This window comes from Aspergillus saccharolyticus, assembly GCF_003184585.1.
Source record: "Aspergillus saccharolyticus JOP 1030-1 unplaced genomic scaffold BP01scaffold_28, whole genome shotgun sequence".
NCBI classification, from domain to species: Eukaryota; Fungi; Ascomycota; class Eurotiomycetes; order Eurotiales; family Aspergillaceae; genus Aspergillus; species Aspergillus saccharolyticus.
In genome coordinates this window covers 88,743-106,623 of record NW_020290638.1, presented here as the reverse complement: position 1 = coordinate 106,623, position 17,881 = coordinate 88,743, and the positions used below count along the sequence as shown (strand labels likewise).

Genomic DNA, 17,881 nt, shown 5'->3' with positions numbered 1-17,881 from the left:
GCCGTTGCAAGCTTTCTGGGGGTGGTGGGAAATCATTCTAAAGATCTGAAGGCAGACTTTTCCGCCTTTATTTTTATTTTTATTTTTTTTTTTTTTTTTTTTTTTTTTTTTTTTTTTTTTTTTTTTTTTTTTTTTTTTTTTGGGGAGGCGGGGTTGTATTGGCCATGGCTACTTTTACAGGGCCCGGTTGGGGTGTTAGGTTTTACGGTGTCGATTTGCGCAGTCGTTCACAATTCATCATTTGGCACCGCCTTATGTATATATCAGGTATCGAATCTATATCTATCTCTCCTAGAGCGGAGGGGGTCAGTCATCGCGAGAACAACCTTGTTGTTGTTGTTGTTGTTCCTCCGGGGAGAGCACAGCAGCAGGATAGGTATGGACTGGACAGCTGCAGCGGTGATCTTCGAGATAGAGTCTGTGGGTGATTGATTCTCACTCTGATGTAATAGCTTCCTGCTGTAGGTATAGAGAAAACATGCAGTTTGCTTGGTCCATCGACCACTGCAGTATCGGTACCTGTGATCACATGACCTCTCGAAAAGCATGTCACTCGGCGACGCTGATTGGCCAGCCGCCATCCGCCCGCTTTGCATACTTCAGCTCATGCAGGTACTACAGTATATAGTACCTGCTCCGGGGATGGGATGAAAGCTCACTTAAGAACAAAATGCTCCATCAAACACCAAGTCAATTCTGAAAATATCAGCCGAAGAAACTCCATAATATGTCTCCAGAGAAGCCAGCACTATCACCCCCAACCGACCTCGAAGCATGCAGCGTGGACAACCAGCCCCAGGAGGAGGAGCCTTCCCAACCCCAAGCCAATCCCGCCACTTCGACCTTCCAGCAGCTCGCCATCCTGGACCGCTTCCTGGCTTTATGGATCTTCCTGGCCATGGGAGTGGGCATCCTGTTGGGGAACTTTGTGCCCAACACCAGCCGGGCGCTGGCGAAGGGCAAGTTCGTCGGGGTTTCGGTGCCGATCGGTGAGTGAGCCCCCCGGTGTCAGCCACGGCCATTGGCCTGGTGGAGACAATGGAGGTTGCTGAGTATCGACCACGCCATGCAGCAATCGGCCTGTTGGTGATGATGTACCCCATCCTCTGCAAGGTCCGATTCGAGACCCTTCATCGCTCGTTCCGGCAAAGACAGCTGTGGGTTCAGATTGGGTTTAGTCTCATGGTCAATTGGATTATTGCGCCCTTGTTTATGGTATGCCCCCCCCCCCCCCCCGGTCTCTAACGGTTCCGCGGATGTGGGCGGTGCTGATAAGTTCGTCGGACCTGCAGCTGGCGCTGGCTTGGGCATTCCTACCCGATCAAAGAGGTTTGCGGGAGGGACTCATCCTCGTGGGCATTGCGCGTTGTATTGCCATGGTATGTTCGCTTTCACTGGTCTCGCCCGTCGACGGGCGAATGGCACCGTGCCACAGGGGCTAACCCGCCGCAGGTGCTTGTCTGGACGGGTCTCGCAGGAGGCGATAGCGAATACTGCGCCATCCTGGTGGCGATCAACTCCGTTCTGCAGATGGTGCTCTTCGCCCCGGTTGCCATCCTCTTTCTGCGTGTCATGGACGGGCCGGCCCCGCATGCTCTGACGATTGACTATTCTCTGGCCGCGAAGAGTGTCGGAGTGTTCCTGGGAATCCCCCTGGGCGCCGCGGTCGTCACCCGCTTTGCGCTGCGGTCCTGGAAACCAAATTGGTATGACGAGCAGTTCTTGAAGTGGATCAGCCCGTGGTCGCTGATCGGGCTGCTCTTCACGATCCTCGTGCTTTTCGCCTCCCAGGGGCGGCAGGTGGTACATCAGATCGTGTCCGTGGTCCGAGTGGCAGCGCCCCTGGTAGTCTACTTCTCGGTGATCTTTGTGGTCACACTCGTGGTGACGCGGCGATGTGGCTTTGGGTACCGCCTGTCTTGCACCCAGAGCTTCACGGCGGCGAGCAACAACTTTGAGTTGGCGATCGCGGTGGCTATTGCCACGTTCGGGGTGGACAGCGACCAGGCGCTGGCGGCAACCGTGGGACCCTTGATAGAAGTACCGGTGCTGTTGGGGTTAGTGTATGCAGTTCGGTGGTATGCCCGAAAGCGGCGATGGGAGGCGTAGACAGTTGTCGTGTTGTTTATCATCGACGAAATGAATAATAGGTATATTTCCTGCCGCTTGGGGGTTGACTACCTCCTGGTGCAGGCGGTTAGTGGTTGCTGATCTCGTCCAGAACCTGGAACAGAATCTGGTTCTGCACTCTGCATCCTTCTTCCGTAGTGAGACCTTTGGTGAAGCCTGCCCAGAGCTTGCGTCGGATTTCGTCTAGCTCGACGCCGCGCGTGTTGTACTGGGTGATGAGTTCGTCGGCGATGGCACAAAGGGTGGTGGTGAGAACATCCCCGCTGGCACTTTCCGGCCATGTTGGGGTTTCATGCGGAGAGCAGCCGCAGACTGATGGGCTATTCAGAGGCGTGGGGATGTTCGTTACTGCTTGACCCGACACAGCGGTCTCGTCTTTCCAGCTGCCGCCGGACTCAGGATCGAGCGCTGGCGAAGTTCGGGCAGTTGTAGGCCTTGTCTCGCAAGGACCACCAGTCTGGCTACGGCCACGGCACGATCGAGTCGTCACAGCAGACCGAGGAAGACCGGGTATGGCGATCTTGCGCGTTGAGCTCGAGCCATCCGCAGTCGCCTTCAGATACTCCTCCACCGTGCTGCTCGATAGGCCCAGATCCGAGAGTAAAGCTCTTAACGAACGGTTCTCCGCCTCGAGACCTTGAACTGCCAATCGATGTTCCACATCCTTGTGGCGGACCAGTTCCTGGAGGGAGAGGAGTTTCTCTTCCAGCTCGCGGATATGCGCCTGCTTCTTGGCGCGACTTTTGCGTTGGTTGTCTCTGATGCGAGCCAGTCTGTCTGCATCCTGAGTTGATTGTTGGTTAGTTAAACGGGGCGGCCTTGAGCTGGCAACCTTTGAAGGCTTGGAGCCGTCCATCTTGCGTGGTTCGAATGATCGTGCAAGTCTCTAGAGAGAACTACATCAGAGGTACATGTGGGAAAGATGATTCGTAAAATGCCGCTGAAAGTGAAGGTTATGCAAGTATGATTCCTGCGTTGATGGGGTCAATGGCATGCCGTAGTCCGCCTCGGGGTCCATTGCCTAATCGGGGCAGGTATACTCTTTTACACTCGAAGTAGATTTGCATCAGTTTAGAATCAGATAACATGAAACCGGAAATCTGGGGGTACTGAATATCACGTGTCATCCTCATGCGAAGCATATTGGAATTACAAAATTTGGCTGCATCCACGATGGTGAACACGATGATAGCATGAAGCGGTCATATTTGCGTGGGTGCTGTATTGTCCTGCACGACGTCATTAACTGAACTTAGCCGTCTGTACCTCCCAACATCTTCAACCTCATCTTCCTCCTCCCTCCCCTCCATCCAAAGACAACACCCACCCCCTCTCACACGAAGAAGCAAGAAAATGGTCTCAACGCGCCACCATCCCACTGACTTCCCTCCACCCCCCAAAACCCCCTCCCCCTCCCCAGTCCACACCAACAACAACAACAACAAATGGGTCCATACCCCCTCCACCGCGATAACCCTGTGGCTCGTCCTCTCCGTCCCGCTTGTCCTGTGGGATGCCGCCTACGTGCTCCTGCGCCCGCACTCCATGCCAGGCCACAGCCTGCACTCGCCGCTGTGGACCCCCTACGCGCTCTACGGCACCATCGACTACATCTACGGCTGGCCGGCCTTCAACGCCCGGAACGGCTTCACCGCCGCGCAGACGGTGCTGAATCTCGTGGAGAGTGCAGGGTACGTGTATTACCTGGCGGTGGTCTACTGCCACGGCACCAGTCTGACGGCGAATGGCCGCGGCGGGGGGCAGCGGCGTCCGCGCAAGGGGGTGCGGTGGTTCCTGCAGGAGACGAAGGTCGTGGCGGGCCGGCGGGGGGCGGGGGCGTTGTTGGTTGCGTATAGTGCTTCGGTGATGACGGTGGGGAAGACGGTACTTTATTGTAGGTTTCTTTTGTCTTTCCTTCTTGTTTTTGTGTGAGATTGCTGGTTAGTACGCTTTGCTGACGACAGTTGTCTCTGGCAGGGTTGAACGAGGTGTTCTCGGGTTTCGAGAATATCGGACACAATGACCTCTGGACGCTGGTGTTCTTCTGGATTATTCCCAAGTAAGTTTGATTGGTATCTTGTTATATTTACGCGCTCCAGCTCTGGGGCTGCGGGCTGCGGGCTGCGGGGAGAGGTGCTAATGCGTTTGACGCAGTGGTCTCTGGATTGTCTTTCCCGGGTATAATGTCTATCTCCTGGGGGCGGAGATCGTCGCCGCCTTGGAGGACTCGGCTCCGCGCCAGCGCGGGGGACGGTCCAAGTCGTCGTAGCTTTTTTTAGGGGAGGTCCCGGCGCGGACTGTGTCAGACTAGAGGGTGGTGCAGGTGCAGGTCGGTTGCAAAGTGCGATGCGCCGTAGAGGGCAGAGATTTGGCTCACGCCAGCAATCGAGTGTACGAGACCGAGTTTCCCCGGGGCGAGTCACCAATACAATACAATACTCTCGCTACCAATCTCCCAAAGCGCCTAGCGTCCGGTCAGACATATCATACGAGAGACGATCAGGATGTGGATCCAGTGGGCGGAGACGCGCTGAGAGAGCCGCCGTCACCCGACTTGACGCTGAAACCAAGGCGACGGCATATCAAGCTTACGATGAAAGAAGAAGCCTTGGAGTCGGAAGACGTGACCCATTGTCCGGTTGGATGCACACTCCTGCACAATCATCCTATACTCATATGATATAGTCTATAGCTTCTCTATGTTAATTAGTAGTACTATAAAAGATTATAGTGTAAAGTTGATACCAACACCATTCTCTGTGTATGCTTGATATTGCCACAAAAGGGAATGCATGACATGAACAAGCATCATTGGTCTAGTGGTAGAATTCATCGTTGCCATCGATGAGGCCCGTGTTCGATTCACGGATGATGCACACCAATTTCTTTTACCAGCTCATTTTTTTGTCTGCTTTCCATCTCTGCAACAAGACACATAGTCCCTCAAGTCTTGTTCTCATCCTTTGCTTCCACCACTTATCGTTGGGGCAACGATTGGCATTAGGAGTACCTTGTTATTATCGTCACCCGGGAGTTTTCTGCAGAGGTCTCGAGACCATAAATTGAACACTGCACACTCACCACCAATCGACCCAGTCTACAGGAGCCAAAAATGTGGAAAATATATTCGTGGTATATAGCACCTACATCATCCATGCAAAAGCCAGCTAGGGGCATAAGTAAAAGGAAAACAAATGGCATCAATCACAGAACCATGTGACCACCCAGATCCGTAGCTCTCATAACTCCGGTTCTTTTTTTCTCCCACTCCCAAAGACAGCCGCCCGATTCAAAGCAGACACAAAGATTTCGCCAAAGTACTGAATTCAAAGGTAAATACACGAGGGGCCCGGGATGGCCGGGAAGACACAAACACACACCCTCCCTATGATTCAGGAGTATGGTTATGGTTATGGTATGATTAGGGATGTGAGCTGCGGTTCACTCCCATCCCCATGTCGTACGCGCCCAGCGGCATGCCGCCCGCCCCGCCAAAGCCAGAGAAATCGGGTGCGCCGACGGGGTTGCTAGTAGGACCGCCGGCCTGAGCGGCGGGATCGAGGTTGACGGCTGCCCCAGCGCCGATGGGGTCGAGGTTGAAGGGGAGGAACCAGGCGCTGGGTTGGTAGTATTCCCCGGCGCCGGAGGGGGCGTTGGGGTCGATTTGCCCGGTGAAAATAGTGGCTGGGTCTTGGTTAGGCGGAATGTCCGGGGGCGCCGGGGGCATGGCTGCTTTGTCCGGTACAGGGGGCACGAAAGATGCGCCCGTGGGATCGAAGTCGCCAAATGAGCCATACACAAATTGGCGGTCAAGCTGGGGGAGCTGATCCGCGGCGGGCAGGGGAAAGTCGAAGGCTGTCTGCCCGAACGGGCCTTGTCCGTTGCGGTTCTGATTGAACATGGCCGGTTGAGGGAACCCGGTCCCCGTGGTGCCCAGCATGCCCGGGGCACCCTCCATACTGACATCCACGGTCTGTGGGGGCGTGGCCTGGTCAAATCCACTGAGGCTGTCGCCCTTGGCGCTCCGTTTGGACGGGCGACGGGGCATGGTCGGCTGTGGCGTTGGGGAGAGGCTGGCGAAAAACTCCTCGACGCTCTGGAGGTCGGGTCGTTGACTCATGACTCCCTCGTCGTTCTTCGACTTCAGCTTCGGGTCGGGCTCCTCCCAGTGGGATCTCGCCATGCCATGTGGGTATTTATCGAACCAGTCGCCGTACTGGAACATCGGGGTGATCTGTCCACCGTTCTGCGTGATCACAGTGCCCTTGATGGCGGCGTCGGCAAATTGTCGATATCGATCCTTGGCGCTCTCGACCATATAATGAAACATCCCCCAGTATTTCTTCATCTTGTTGAGATAACGGTATGTATGGCGGAGGTTCTCCTTGGATCGTGCCTCCAGCTGGACGTTTTTGGAGAAGATGCCCCAGATATGAACAGTGCTAGCGGAGTATGCACAGTAGCCCGCGAACGGGACGGTCAGCGGATACGCCGAAGCACGATCAATCAACACGGAGATATGATGGGCGGCTTCGACGGCCGCGCGTCCAGCATTGCTCAAAAAGACTTTGGGCATGTCCCGCGGTGGTCGGCCGCCGGGGGACAGTGGGATGGCGAATTGGTTCAAGAAGAGCATATTTTGGTGAATAATCATATGAAGGAAGAGAAACTGGTTTGCGATGCGATCAGCTGCGTGGATCTGGAGGTTCTCGTAGCTGAAAGAGAGATGACTAGGGAGTGAGGCGGAAAATTCTTCGATCTGTCGCTTGAGGCGCATGTAGCCAGACTCGGGCGACCACAAGGGCTGTGTATCTCTTCGCCTGCCTCCTAAATTCAAATAGTCGACAATACGCCCCCAGATGACCACGGCACGGATGATGTAGGCTGACACGCCCATGTTGTCTCGAGCGTTGGATAATTGGCCCACGCCGTCTGGTACAGGATTGAGGATCACACCATCTAAGTCTTCGGTAGGGCCTGGTATCTCCATCTGGAAGTGAGTCTCTTTGATAGGCAGCTGAATTTGCAGGAATTTCTCGTTGCCAATGGGCGGGCGCTGGCTCCCAGACGAATTATATCGATCCATCAAAAAGCATGCCCACATGGTTCGTCTGCGAATTTCGCGGTCTGTGAAGCTGAGCTGCTGGGATCCGTTCCCATTCTTCTGTACCAATAGAGGATCGTACTCGAGCTCGCGGTGTAACTGCAGAGCATACGCCATGCGCAACGCTTGTCCACCAAAGGACCAACTCCGGCCCCCATGACAGGTCCCAAACTCATGAAGCCCGAGCAACAGAAACACGGTCAAAATCGTAATATTGGGTTCGTCATGCCGACTGAGCGCGATCGCGGCGGCCGGGTTCGCCCAGTTCTCCCCGCGCAAAAACGGGGGCTCGGAGTTGATCTGCGGATGCGTCGAAAACCGAGCTGACACGGCACAGACGGCGAGGATGAGCACGGGCGGGACCGTCCGGGCCTTCAGCCGGCGCATGAAGCTGGGCTTGTGTAGCAAGAGGTAGGACTGCCCGTAGACGCAGTCGAAAAATACCTCCGCCAGGTGTTCCTGAATCTCCAGCGAGGGCAAGAACTCGGCTCCCTCCGTCATCAGCCCCGAGGCGTCGCCGCCGGGCTTACTTTCACGGCGCATAGGGAACGTATCCTGCGGCCCCTCGCGACTGCCCCGGCCCCATTCGTCCAGTTCCGCCGCGAACGCCTCCTCAGCGGAGCGCTTCTTCTGCGTCTTCGACGTCTGGCCCGGCTGCGGGGGCCGCACCACCGACCGCCCGATGGCGGCCATATCCCTCGTTTCCTCCTTCGGGATTGTCTTGATCACGCGATCCTCCATGCGCTTCAGCCGCTTGTCGAGCATCGCCATGTAGTCCGTGCGGGGCGCCGCCTTGCGGGTGGTGACTTTGTAGACGCAGGGGATCCGGGAGCGCGAGCAGTGCTTGCAGGCGGGCTTCTCGCCTGAGCAGCGGATCTTCTTGCGTCGGCAGGCGATGCAGGCCAGCGGCAAGCGCTTGCGCTCCTTCCCGGCCTTGGTCTTCATCTCGCTCCAGGCGGGTTTGCCATCGTCTGGCTGGGTGTTGTCCGGGGGTGCGGAACCCCCGGGGCCGTCGTCGGGGTGGGCGTCATTCCCAGATTCTTGAAGGAAGTTGGAGTCGGCGGTAGCGATGACACTACCGGGATCGCGCGAGCTGGTGGGACTGTGAGTGTCGAGGTCTTCGGGGAGCGCGATATCGTCGGGCCCAAAGGCCAGGCCGATGGAGGCCAAAGGGGAGTCGTCGGACTCGGGAGCCATCACGATGGGTGCAGATACCCCAAGAACCAGACCCGGATCATCGTTTGGCAGGATAAGGGGTGGGTGAAGGGAAACGGGGGGGGAGCGGAGGGTCTGGTTGTGGAAGTGGACGTGGTTTGGCGTTGAGGAGGTGCGTAAAAGTGGAGGAAGCTGAAATTCTGCGGAGGGACGTACCCGCGGGAAGAGGAGGAGGAGGAGGCGGTAAGTCAGTACTGTAAGTATGGGGAAATACAGAGTAATCCCTGGCTCGCTGACTGGTGGCTTGGCATCACCGCCCGCCGTCTTGCAATTAATCAGCATTCTCTCATCTGCACCCACTTGCTTCGTTTATAGGTACGTACCTTAGTATTCTATAGTATTAAGTATTAAGTACGAACAGTAGCAACCTCACAATAACATTAACCTCCCCTCAGACACAGCTTCTTACGTCTCTGTTTCCATCAAGTAGCACTCACACTCCAGAATATGCTGGTGGATTACTGGACCATATCAGAACACTATATATCATCAAGTCTATGTTACTTACTAACCAATTCACCCATAGTATACTCTACTACGGAAAATAGTACACTGTCAAGTCACCGAAAGGAGAAGACCAACCATTTCGCCGTTTCTCACATCTCAGTGACATCCTACGCATACCAGACTAGTTCTCGCCCAAGGGGAGGAACCTCAGAACCCGATCGAGCTGCACTCCATGTCTATCCAGCAAGCCCGTGAACCCGCACGTACTACCGACCTGATACAGCTGCGTTGAGTGCGCCTCTCTGGGCCTCCGCACGCCGGTGCTCCCACGGCTGGGCGCTAGACCGTGCCTGGGAAGGTGAATGAAGTGGGAGGCGCTATAAGACCTACTACAGCTAGTTCACGAGATCACTGAAATCTACAGTCTAATCTGCAAGAGACCAGTAATAGAAACCGGACTGTACCTAGTCACGGCTAGCAATGCGAAATCAGCGGTCATAAAGGCGTCAAATCCTTCCGTGGAATCCGATGGAGAAGTCCCTCCACCTCTTCTCTCTTGATGATCGACTAGTATGCGCAACTTAGATACACATATCAGTCTATTTTTCATTTCCCTTTGCAATGACACTTCTTAGAAATGGCAGCATCAGCCTCGCACAGGGGTCAGAGCCACCTTTGCGCCATTTGCGCTGGCCAGAGTAAGCCCCACCCGCGCCTTCAAAGGCTCCGGGTCTCGACTTTCAATGCTTTCGTACTCCTGCAAAATCCGAACAATCGTATAGCCGGCCTCCGTCAACGCAAATTGCTGAGCAATGCAGATCCGAGGGCCTCCGTTGAACGGGATATACGCCCAGCCGGGCCGCAGGTTCGCCCAGCGCTCCGGCCTGTACTCGGTCGCATCATTCCCATAGACGTCTGGGAGGCGGTGCATGGTATACGAGCTGTACATCACCTCCTGACCCTTGGCGATGAACACCGGTGCTTTTCCGTCGGGACCGCCCCCGGTGGGGAGGGTAGTATTTTTATTCGCGGTGCGGATGTTGATCGGGACGATGGGGTAGAGTCGCAGCGCTAGATAGTCGTGCGTCAGCCTTATTGAGATGTAACCTACCATTTGATGGGAAGGGGGGGTGGGCGACACATACTCTCATTCATTACCCAGGTGAGATACTTCATATTCTTCAGATCCTCAAAGGAAGGTCGCTTGCCTTCCAGGTTCAGCACCTCAGCCCTCAATTTGCGCCAGACATCCTCGCGCTTGCTCATGATGAAGAAGGTGATGGTCAGCAGGATCGCGGTGGTGTCCCGACCGGCCAATAGCACACTGAGCAACTGGTCGGTCAACACCTTCTCATCCTGGGTCTGCTGGACCAGCTCGTAGAGAAACACATAGCCTTGGGACTGGTTTTGATCGAGGTGCCCGGCTTTCTGCGCGGCCCGGTGTTCGAGGGCGCCCCGGACGAACTGCCCGACATACTTGCGCGATTCCTCGGTAGCCTTGTTATAGGCGCGACTTCTATAAAAGACCCGCAGTGGCCCCAGCAGCACGCGCACCAGGGTCCCCGCCAGCGAGACCTTGAAGTTTTCCGCGAACGAGTTGGTCGTCGAAAGGGACTCGCTCCCCAGTGTGTCCACGCTGTGCCCAAACAGGAATTCTGTGGCTGAATCCAGCGTCTGCGCAGATGGACGGTCAGTTTTTTTCCCCTCTTTTTCCCAGGAGCAAAATGGAGTCAGAAGGGAAGGGCCGAAGTACCATTCTCAGGAACAAATCCTGCAAGTCCACCGTCGACCCATCGCTCGGAATATGCTTGAACAATTGCAAGACATGCCGCTCATACACGGCGATATCCGAGATCTGATTGCGCACAAAATTCGGCCGCAGCAGCGCCCGCGAGTGCTCCCACACCTTCCCATCGACGGCGAAGATACCCTCCCCCAATAACGGCCGATAGCTTTCCTTGCGATCGCCGAGATCAAAGTCGTGGAATTGAGTGGCGAGCACCGCCTGCACGTTTTTCGGTTCGCAGGTCTGCACCACCACTCCCTTGCCGAAATGCACGGTGAAGGTGCGGCCAAGTCTGTGATGCCAGCTACGGACAAGCTCGGTGGATTTGTTCTGCGTGTAGGACTTGAGCAGTTCAAACAAGGTGTCGAAGCCGAAGAGGTAGGTTGGGAGGTGCGGCGCTTTGCCGCAGTTGTGCTTGCGGGCGAAGGCCCGGTCTTTTGGCAGGTGTCAGTCGGGCCCGAATCAATTTGGGGGAGGAGGATGGACTGTACTTTACCTGATAGGCTTTGTTGGATCTTTTTGAACACAAACCATCCTAGCACGCAAAGGAGGAGGTAGGATCCGAGTCCGGGTCCTAATGTGAGCAACATCTTGTGGGAGGGGGCACTCTTGACAGTGTTCTGCACTGGATCAGAGGAGATTGCATCGTATTTTTAAAAGAGGAGATGCATCGTGTTTTCATGTGGTGTCAGCTAACTTACATTGAAGTGATAAGCAGAATAGGCCATAGATGCATGGCTCCGCATAAACGGGCCAGTTACTAGTCCAGTGTAGGCTAAGCTGGCACTCACAGCCTCACGCACAGAATCACACTACTTCATCTACGGAGTAGGCGGGTGGGGGCCGATAATGACTGTAATTCAATTCTTCCAATCTCACTCGTCCTCTCGTTTCGGAATGTTTTCGCCCCCACTTCAATTCATGCTAAGCACTGCAGTATTACTGTAGAAGGTCATTCATCCGGTTCTACTGTCGCTCATATTCTGGTCAAAAGCTATGGTTATATGTGAGAATACTGTGTGGAATGGCCATCGCATTCTATCCCCCCGCACTGAGCATATTCATAAGAACTTATTTTCGGGGGTTGAAGATCCTTCAAAAGCTGGAGGCTGTTTCTTCTCCTTAGAGTGATGGGTTGGAAGACTAGATTTGACTCCGTCAGGTACTTGTGTAGAAGCACTGTGGTCAGAGATCTAAGTCAACCAACAGGATATGAGAGATAACAACTCAGGGAGAGAGAAGAGGTGATACTGCTCCCAACAGATAATCAGATCATAGTCAAAAAAGTTCAAGATGATCGAGGGAATCCTGTTGATAAAGTTCTGAAAGACAGCGTTGTTCTCCTAGACACTATACGACGCCGTCGCCGGCCAGGCTGAGAAATTGTATATATGAGAGAAGGGAATTAACTCCAAATCATTCGTGGGTTGGATGCGCTAGTATAAGTGAGGGTATGTCCTTGCTAATGGATATTTCGTTCTCAGAAGGGATCTAGATCATTTTTTCCAGACCACAAGAGATGATAATTCAGGGGATCGCACATTCTGCACCCCATGTGCAGGATACCTTAGGGCTCAGAACTCGGGTCCCCGGTCAAATCAAACGGAAGGCATCAGACATGAGAGGCGTTCTAGCTCGACATATCATATTCAATTATCGCCATCATGCCCAGGATCCGGCCCGCTGGCTGATCGCCCTGACCCACGAGAAGGATCAGACGCTGCTCTTTGCTGAGCAGACTCCTGAGGTTAAATGGCACCTGAACAGATTCGTTGATTCCAGCCTTCTTGCTTTGTGTCACTTGAGGCAGAGAATCCCGCCTCCTTTAAATTGTGGGTGCAGATGAGGGATACCGTAGTTATTATTCTGCTCGCGCGACCTAAAATAGCTTAGTAAATACTTGAAAATTATGTGACTCTTGCACTACCTATAATAACAAGTTTCAAATCACACGATCTCTTTTCTTTCCTTATGTTAGGAACTACCTGAACAAAGTAGTCAACCGTAGGTTAGACAAGGCAAAAGCAGTATCTATTCTATTCCATGACTGATCCTTGGGAATTGGAGATCCTTAAGGACTCAGTATCATCCTATGTACAGTACAAGGTGTGGGGAAAGGGAAGTTGCACCAAGATGACATACAATATGTTCATGGAACGAATAACCGGCGGATCAGCATCGAAGGGGAAGACTAGGGGTGGCTACCCGCGGGTATAGCATTACAACTTACTACGGTACTAAAAACCACTACTAATTACTACCTCCGACTACAACATGGCTGAACTACTATAACTACTTAAGAGGAAAAAGTAATTTGAAACTGACTTTTCAATAAGAATAGGAGTACTACAAGTGGTATTTATGTACAGCTACTGCCGGCCAGCTCTTACTTCCCCACAGGTACCAGGTCAGTATCACAGTGATACTATCACTTTACTGAACTCTTACTTGGGTACTGCGAAGTAGTTGCTAACTACTTGTTAACAAATTATATAAATTTGTAAAGTACTCCCTTTGTCAGTAACTTACAAGGGCCTAGTTATAAGTAATAAATAATAGATAGTTGCTTCGGGAGGGGATTTCTTGATTCTAATTGACTACTCTAATAAGAGTAGAGAAATTAGAGTTCTATCTTTCTCCTCTAGCTCCTAATATAAAGTTGTATAGTAGTCTATAGCTTGTCTACTAAATCTGATATCTACTACTACCCTAGTGATTTTTTTCTCAAGTTTTATATAACTGTTCAAAAGGGTTAGTATACTTTAGAATACCGTCAGCTGAGGGAAACACCCGCAGACGAGATATTTGTGTATATAAAGTAATTTGGAAAGGAATTATTTCTGCTGGCAGAAACACCAAGAATCTAATATCAGCTACGGAAAAATTGCATTTTCATAATGGCGGCTATTGCCTGCCGTAACCGGGTGACATCCGCTTGGAACTGGTCAGTCTCTGTGAACAAGCCTTCCTCCTCGGTCCGAAGTGTCCCATCAGCGTCTCAGGTGATGCTGGGCAACAGACTAATGGAGTTGGGGGCGTTTGTCGCCCAATTGATGTACAACGAGATGCTAGTCATTTTAACTGTCATGCTCTGGGTGAAACAGGGCAGCTGGTCCTTGATCCCACCCAGAGATAGCACTCTCTGGCTACTATCGCTCATTACCAACCTCGCGTGACAGGACATACCAAGCGTCAGGGTAGTCGCTGCGGACGCTCAGCAGAGCGTCCAGGCCATACTGTGTCGAGAGAGCCTCCGTCTGTTTCAGATACTTGGCCACACGATGCTCAGCGGCCTTACAGAACTCCTCCAATCCCTGACAGGCCGTGTAGCGTAGGTTCAGCACGACGTCACGGATGGAGCTGTAGTCGAACTGGCGATACTTGTCCGGAAGGGTCAAGCACCATTCGCTGACGGCACCGGGCCCCTCAAACGGTTGTAGGTCGCTGCCGTGGAAGTCTAATCCGAATACCCCAGTGTCCCTCTGCCCAGCGCTGATCGCAATCGCGGAAATTGGCACCAGCGTACCAACCCGCCACGTGTCGACGAAGATTCTGGTCAGGCTTGTCGTTGATCCGGTACGCGTGACTCTTCATGATAAGCGTATCGTTGATACTGGTGTAGGTGCCGACGATGCACAGCACGGAGACTGCGACTACCACTTGAGGCGGCGCACGTAGTCTCCTGGGAAGTCAATGTCGAAGAGCGATTTGTCGAGAGAGAAATTGATCTTGCCAGTCGTACAAAGGTCAAGTAGCGCCTCGGCGGACAGATGGCGTAGAGATAGTGGAGTCGCCCCTCGCCATATGCCAGCTCCATGTTCTTGAGCGCCAGCCACAGCTGTTCGCCGGTTTGGAGACCAGCGTGGTCTGCGTCATAAAAGTTTGTACCTCCGATGAACGATCGGCCAAGCCGCCCCCCGGTCTCAAAAGTCAGAGCACGTTCCGCCTTGAGTGTCATGTCCATAGCGACAACGTACCCCTGGTGCAGTAAGGTCCGTGTCGAGCCTTCCAATCAGACGTATAGCTCTTCACGGATAAACTTGGAGCGTAGAAACGCTTCCATGGCGACTGCGTCGTCGGCGGCGCGCTGCTGGGTCGGGATATCATGATCGATGACGGCCATGTGTGCAACCTGTGCCTCAATCTGTTTGTCAATACCTTTGATCTCGCGTCCGGCCATGTTGATCTGAAGGCAACGGTCCTGCAGTTGGCGTGTGTACTGCGCTGCGCGGGCCGCCAACTGGCCCAATTCCTGCTGCATGGCTGCCTCTCCTCGCTTGGTGATGGCTTTGACCTGCTCGACAGACCCCCAATTTGGCAACTGCCACGAAGCGTCCACCCCGAAGGGCTGGCCCTTTATACTGGATAGCGGGATACCAAAGAACGAAGCTCCCCTCGGTTGCGGCCTTGCTACATTGAAGATGTCCACCTCATGAAGTTGTGGATTGGTATGTAGTAGATTACGTCGATTGCGAATGCTTCGTTGACAGCTTCCTGGTGACTCTGCCAACGGCTGTATATGATGTCTATGACTTATCATATTGGTATTCAGCAGATAGTGAGTCTGCGAGTGGGGTAGGTGGATGGTCACATACAGTGCCTAGGCTTGGTGATGCGAAATCGTGAGTCGAGAACAGTAGACACCATAGAAATTGCTCCATGGCTTATGACTGCAAAAGAGTGCAAGCTGCAAAGGTGTGAAAAGATACATGAGGTAGCTCCTGAAACTAATGCTAGAATGTTGAGAAGAGATCTCCAACACCGATCTCTAGGTTCTCTTGCTCGGTGATAGTATAGTGTTTGGAAAGACACACTGCATTTTTCTTCTTCTTCTTCTTCTTCTTCTTCTTTCGATTTTGCTTTACCAGAGTCACCCATCTTCTTTGCAAGACATTTCCTTGACATCGAGATGCTGCTCCCTGTTCCTCCTCTGTCGATCCTTGTCTTGTTGGAGCTTCCTAACGCCCAATTGCTTGCCCAAGTTTTCACTCCGCAAGTACGGATTAACTTGGCATTGAACGATATCTCTAACAGCACGATGTGGTAGCTGCGGACATTCCAGCCTTGCTCAGCTCCCGTGCTTGTGATAAGATGCTGCGCTGCTGGTTACAAGTCCCCCTAACGATGCGTGCAATCGCCGGAGCAAAGTGCAAAAGAAACAGCCCCAGGAGATTTGCCGAAGTCGACCACAGTCAACATTGTAGATTTCTTCGAATTGATTGACGCTGCTTCTCAACCCACCGACCGCGTGAGAGTTACTTGGACCAGCTGTTCCTCTAGATTAGGATTAATTGTGCATTGATGCGAACGGTACGTACGTCTTCTCTTCTGTAGACACGCTACTGTTGCCATTGAGACCCGATATTGAATTATCGATCAGTCCTGGGATGGTCATTTCGCATCATCCTTTCAGAACGGATTAATGTGTTGGACCTTGGATACCATGGTAGCTGATATCTTCAATTGATCTTTTTGTTGTCGGATTGAGGAACTAGTAAGGGTCGGTAGTAACATGATCTGAGTAGAACGCTAAGGTGTGCATTGATCGTGTAGCTCAATAGTATTCGTATATGGTACTTCAAATTTTGGATAACATTTACGTTACCCCGAAGAGGAAGTTGGTCAAGATATTTCCGCGGAAAGTGTGCTTAGTGTACTGTAGGGGTTGGTTCTAGTCCGATCTCGGACTCGTGGTCTTCGGGATGACGAAGAGGAACGACAAATTCACCCCCACGGAGGGTTTCCCCGCAACCCCAGCCCGCGGACCGAGCACAGCACGGGGACCAACCAGGGTAGGATCCCACTGGGACGGATGGGAAAAGTTTCGACGAAGTTCTGCGACTGTGACCTGACATTTCTTTGTGTCTTGCAATTAGGCTAAAACCACCGGGTACTACGGCGTGTCCGTCTTGCTGCCATTTCATGTCAATCAAGTGAGTGCCAAGGAAAACAGCAACAACACCCTTCAACTGTGAAGCCTGATCTTAGTCAAGAGGCTTTGCTAGAGTTCATGCACACCGGATATACCCTCAAATCTCGTAGATGCTCTGTAACATCATCACCCAGTCCGCCAGGCCAGATTGGAAGCCCTTCCCCGAGCTAGCCATAAATCTGGGTAAACCGCGGGGGAAATGTCGTCACACCGTTGGGACCGGACTCGGCGAGTCAGTATACAAGGTGTTGCTCACTGTTCCATGGAGAAGAAAATCCATGCGGTCTCACTGCCGACTGCCGACTGCCGTGCCTAAATCAGGGAAGACTGAGGACGATCCACGGCCAAAGACCAGTCAAGACCCAACAGTCGGCCTAGGAAGGACCCCACTCTCGGGGAGGAGGAAAAAGCCCCGAGAAGAGCAGGATGGGGTCATTGAAGCCATTCGCACAATCCCGTCGGGGTTCTTGCCGCTCTCTGCCTCGCCACGGGGACCCGAGAAGTGAATAGTAGCAGACCGACTTGGCAAGTTGGCTCTGACTGTCCAAGGGACGCACAGCGCCGAGAGACAAATGGGGGAGGGATGGAATGGATGTCTTAGTGACTTGTGACGGAAGGAGTGGGTGGTTCTATGGGCTGACCCTTGCGGAAGAAGGGAGGTAAGGGCACCGTCAGGCCACGGCGGGCAAAAACATGACAATATTCTGCCTCCTGGTGCTCTGTTTGTTTTGCTTAGTTGGCAGTAGTCAGATGACTCAATTACCGGGTCTTGGGATAGTTACATTAATTTATCGCGGGGCGTTGGAGCCAGAAAAAAATGACCTCATTTGTTGAGAAAGCCCGGGGAGGGACCAACGGGATGCAGAGGTGGAGATGCGGGGAATGGCTGGGGAGGATAATACCGTATGTATCCGCGTGTCATGACACCAGGTATACCTTATTCTCGTCTGCCAACTATCACCACTGCAGTGAGTGCTTGCTCGCTGGCAGACCTGCGGGGAACAACACAGACTGGACTGATACAATGGATACCACCTTCCATCTTCATCTTCTTGTCAGCTTCTCGGGTGTCATTCAAGTCCGATATTTGTCCGATTAGCCTGTATCCGAAGCGGATCGGAATGTAAACGAGGAACGGGATAACTTAAGTTTACGGAGTATTCTGGTTCCAGTCGAGAATGCTGGGCAGCTCCCGGCCGATCGTATGCTGCTTGCTGCCTGAATGATAATAATTATCTATTTTATTCTGAGAGAAAATTCTTGGATT

The 17,881-nt window shown here is 53.0% G+C and overlaps 7 protein-coding genes and 1 non-coding gene across 8 annotated transcripts; 3 read left to right on the top strand and 5 right to left on the bottom strand.

Annotated features, from left to right (window-relative positions):
- Nucleotides 1-727: 727 nt before the first annotated feature.
- On the top strand, nt 728-2,109 carry BP01DRAFT_301581 (arsenic resistance protein; the record flags this gene model as incomplete). Its single annotated transcript, XM_025572034.1, has 4 exons — nt 728-989; nt 1,073-1,215; nt 1,293-1,379; nt 1,453-2,109. The coding sequence occupies 4 exons, from the start codon at nt 728-730 to the stop codon at nt 2,107-2,109; spliced, it is 1,149 nt and encodes a 382-aa protein (XP_025429200.1).
- An 88-nt stretch (nt 2,110-2,197) lies between these two features.
- On the bottom strand, nt 2,198-2,986 carry BP01DRAFT_375601 (bZIP transcription factor; the record flags this gene model as incomplete). Its single annotated transcript, XM_025576900.1, has 2 exons — nt 2,198-2,914; nt 2,963-2,986. The coding sequence occupies 2 exons, from the start codon at nt 2,984-2,986 to the stop codon at nt 2,198-2,200; spliced, it is 741 nt and encodes a 246-aa protein (XP_025429199.1).
- Nucleotides 2,987-3,483: 497 nt separating this feature from the next.
- Nucleotides 3,484-4,825, top strand: BP01DRAFT_393567 (uncharacterized protein; the record flags this gene model as incomplete). Its single annotated transcript, XM_025578247.1, has 3 exons — nt 3,484-4,024; nt 4,108-4,189; nt 4,285-4,825. 3 exons carry the CDS (start codon nt 3,484-3,486, stop codon nt 4,397-4,399), a joined length of 738 nt encoding a protein of 245 aa, XP_025429198.1. The 3' UTR covers nt 4,400-4,825.
- Nucleotides 4,826-4,935: 110 nt separating this feature from the next.
- On the top strand, nt 4,936-5,006 carry BP01DRAFT_t226. Its single transcript has one exon. It is a non-coding gene; the product is annotated as a tRNA-Gly (tRNA).
- Nucleotides 5,007-5,269: 263 nt separating this feature from the next.
- BP01DRAFT_358730 (putative C6 transcription factor) lies at nt 5,270-8,572 on the bottom strand. The gene has a single exon (XM_025575504.1). It carries the CDS (start codon nt 8,429-8,431, stop codon nt 5,552-5,554), a length of 2,880 nt encoding a protein of 959 aa, XP_025429197.1. The 5' UTR covers nt 8,432-8,572; the 3' UTR covers nt 5,270-5,551.
- Nucleotides 8,573-9,436: 864 nt separating this feature from the next.
- BP01DRAFT_358728 (cytochrome P450) lies at nt 9,437-11,318 on the bottom strand. Its single transcript, XM_025575503.1, has 4 exons — nt 11,179-11,318; nt 10,650-11,116; nt 10,042-10,570; nt 9,437-9,967 (listed from the first exon to the last, which is right to left on the bottom strand). The coding sequence occupies exons 1-4, from the start codon at nt 11,270-11,272 to the stop codon at nt 9,543-9,545; spliced, it is 1,515 nt and encodes a 504-aa protein (XP_025429196.1). The 5' UTR covers nt 11,273-11,318; the 3' UTR covers nt 9,437-9,542.
- Nucleotides 11,319-14,083: 2,765 nt separating this feature from the next.
- BP01DRAFT_358727 (uncharacterized protein) lies at nt 14,084-14,678 on the bottom strand. Its single transcript, XM_025575502.1, has one exon. It carries the CDS (start codon nt 14,644-14,646, stop codon nt 14,239-14,241), a length of 408 nt encoding a protein of 135 aa, XP_025429195.1. The 5' UTR covers nt 14,647-14,678; the 3' UTR covers nt 14,084-14,238.
- Nucleotides 14,679-14,694: 16 nt separating this feature from the next.
- Nucleotides 14,695-15,222, bottom strand: BP01DRAFT_384663 (uncharacterized protein; the record flags this gene model as incomplete). Its single annotated transcript, XM_025577528.1, has 1 exon — nt 14,695-15,222. The coding sequence occupies one exon, from the start codon at nt 15,220-15,222 to the stop codon at nt 14,695-14,697; it is 528 nt and encodes a 175-aa protein (XP_025429194.1).
- Nucleotides 15,223-17,881: the final 2,659 nt, after the last annotated feature.

Excerpts from the sequence above, each read along its gene's own strand:
- BP01DRAFT_358727 (XM_025575502.1), bottom strand. The coding sequence starts at position 14,646 with ATGGACATGACACTCAAGGCGGAACGTGCTCTGACTTTTGAGACCGGG.
- BP01DRAFT_358728 (XM_025575503.1), bottom strand. The coding sequence starts at position 11,272 with ATGTTGCTCACATTAGGACCCGGACTCGGATCCTACCTCCTCCTTTGC. Across the intron at positions 11,117-11,178 it reads GATCCAACAAAGCCTATCAG|ACCGGGCCTTCGCCCGCAAG; the intron begins GTAAAGTACAGT and ends ACCTGCCAAAAG. Across the intron at positions 10,571-10,649 it reads AGGATTTGTTCCTGAGAATG|ACGCTGGATTCAGCCACAGA; the intron begins GTACTTCGGCCC and ends CCATCTGCGCAG.
- BP01DRAFT_358730 (XM_025575504.1), bottom strand. The coding sequence starts at position 8,431 with ATGGCTCCCGAGTCCGACGACTCCCCTTTGGCCTCCATCGGCCTGGCC.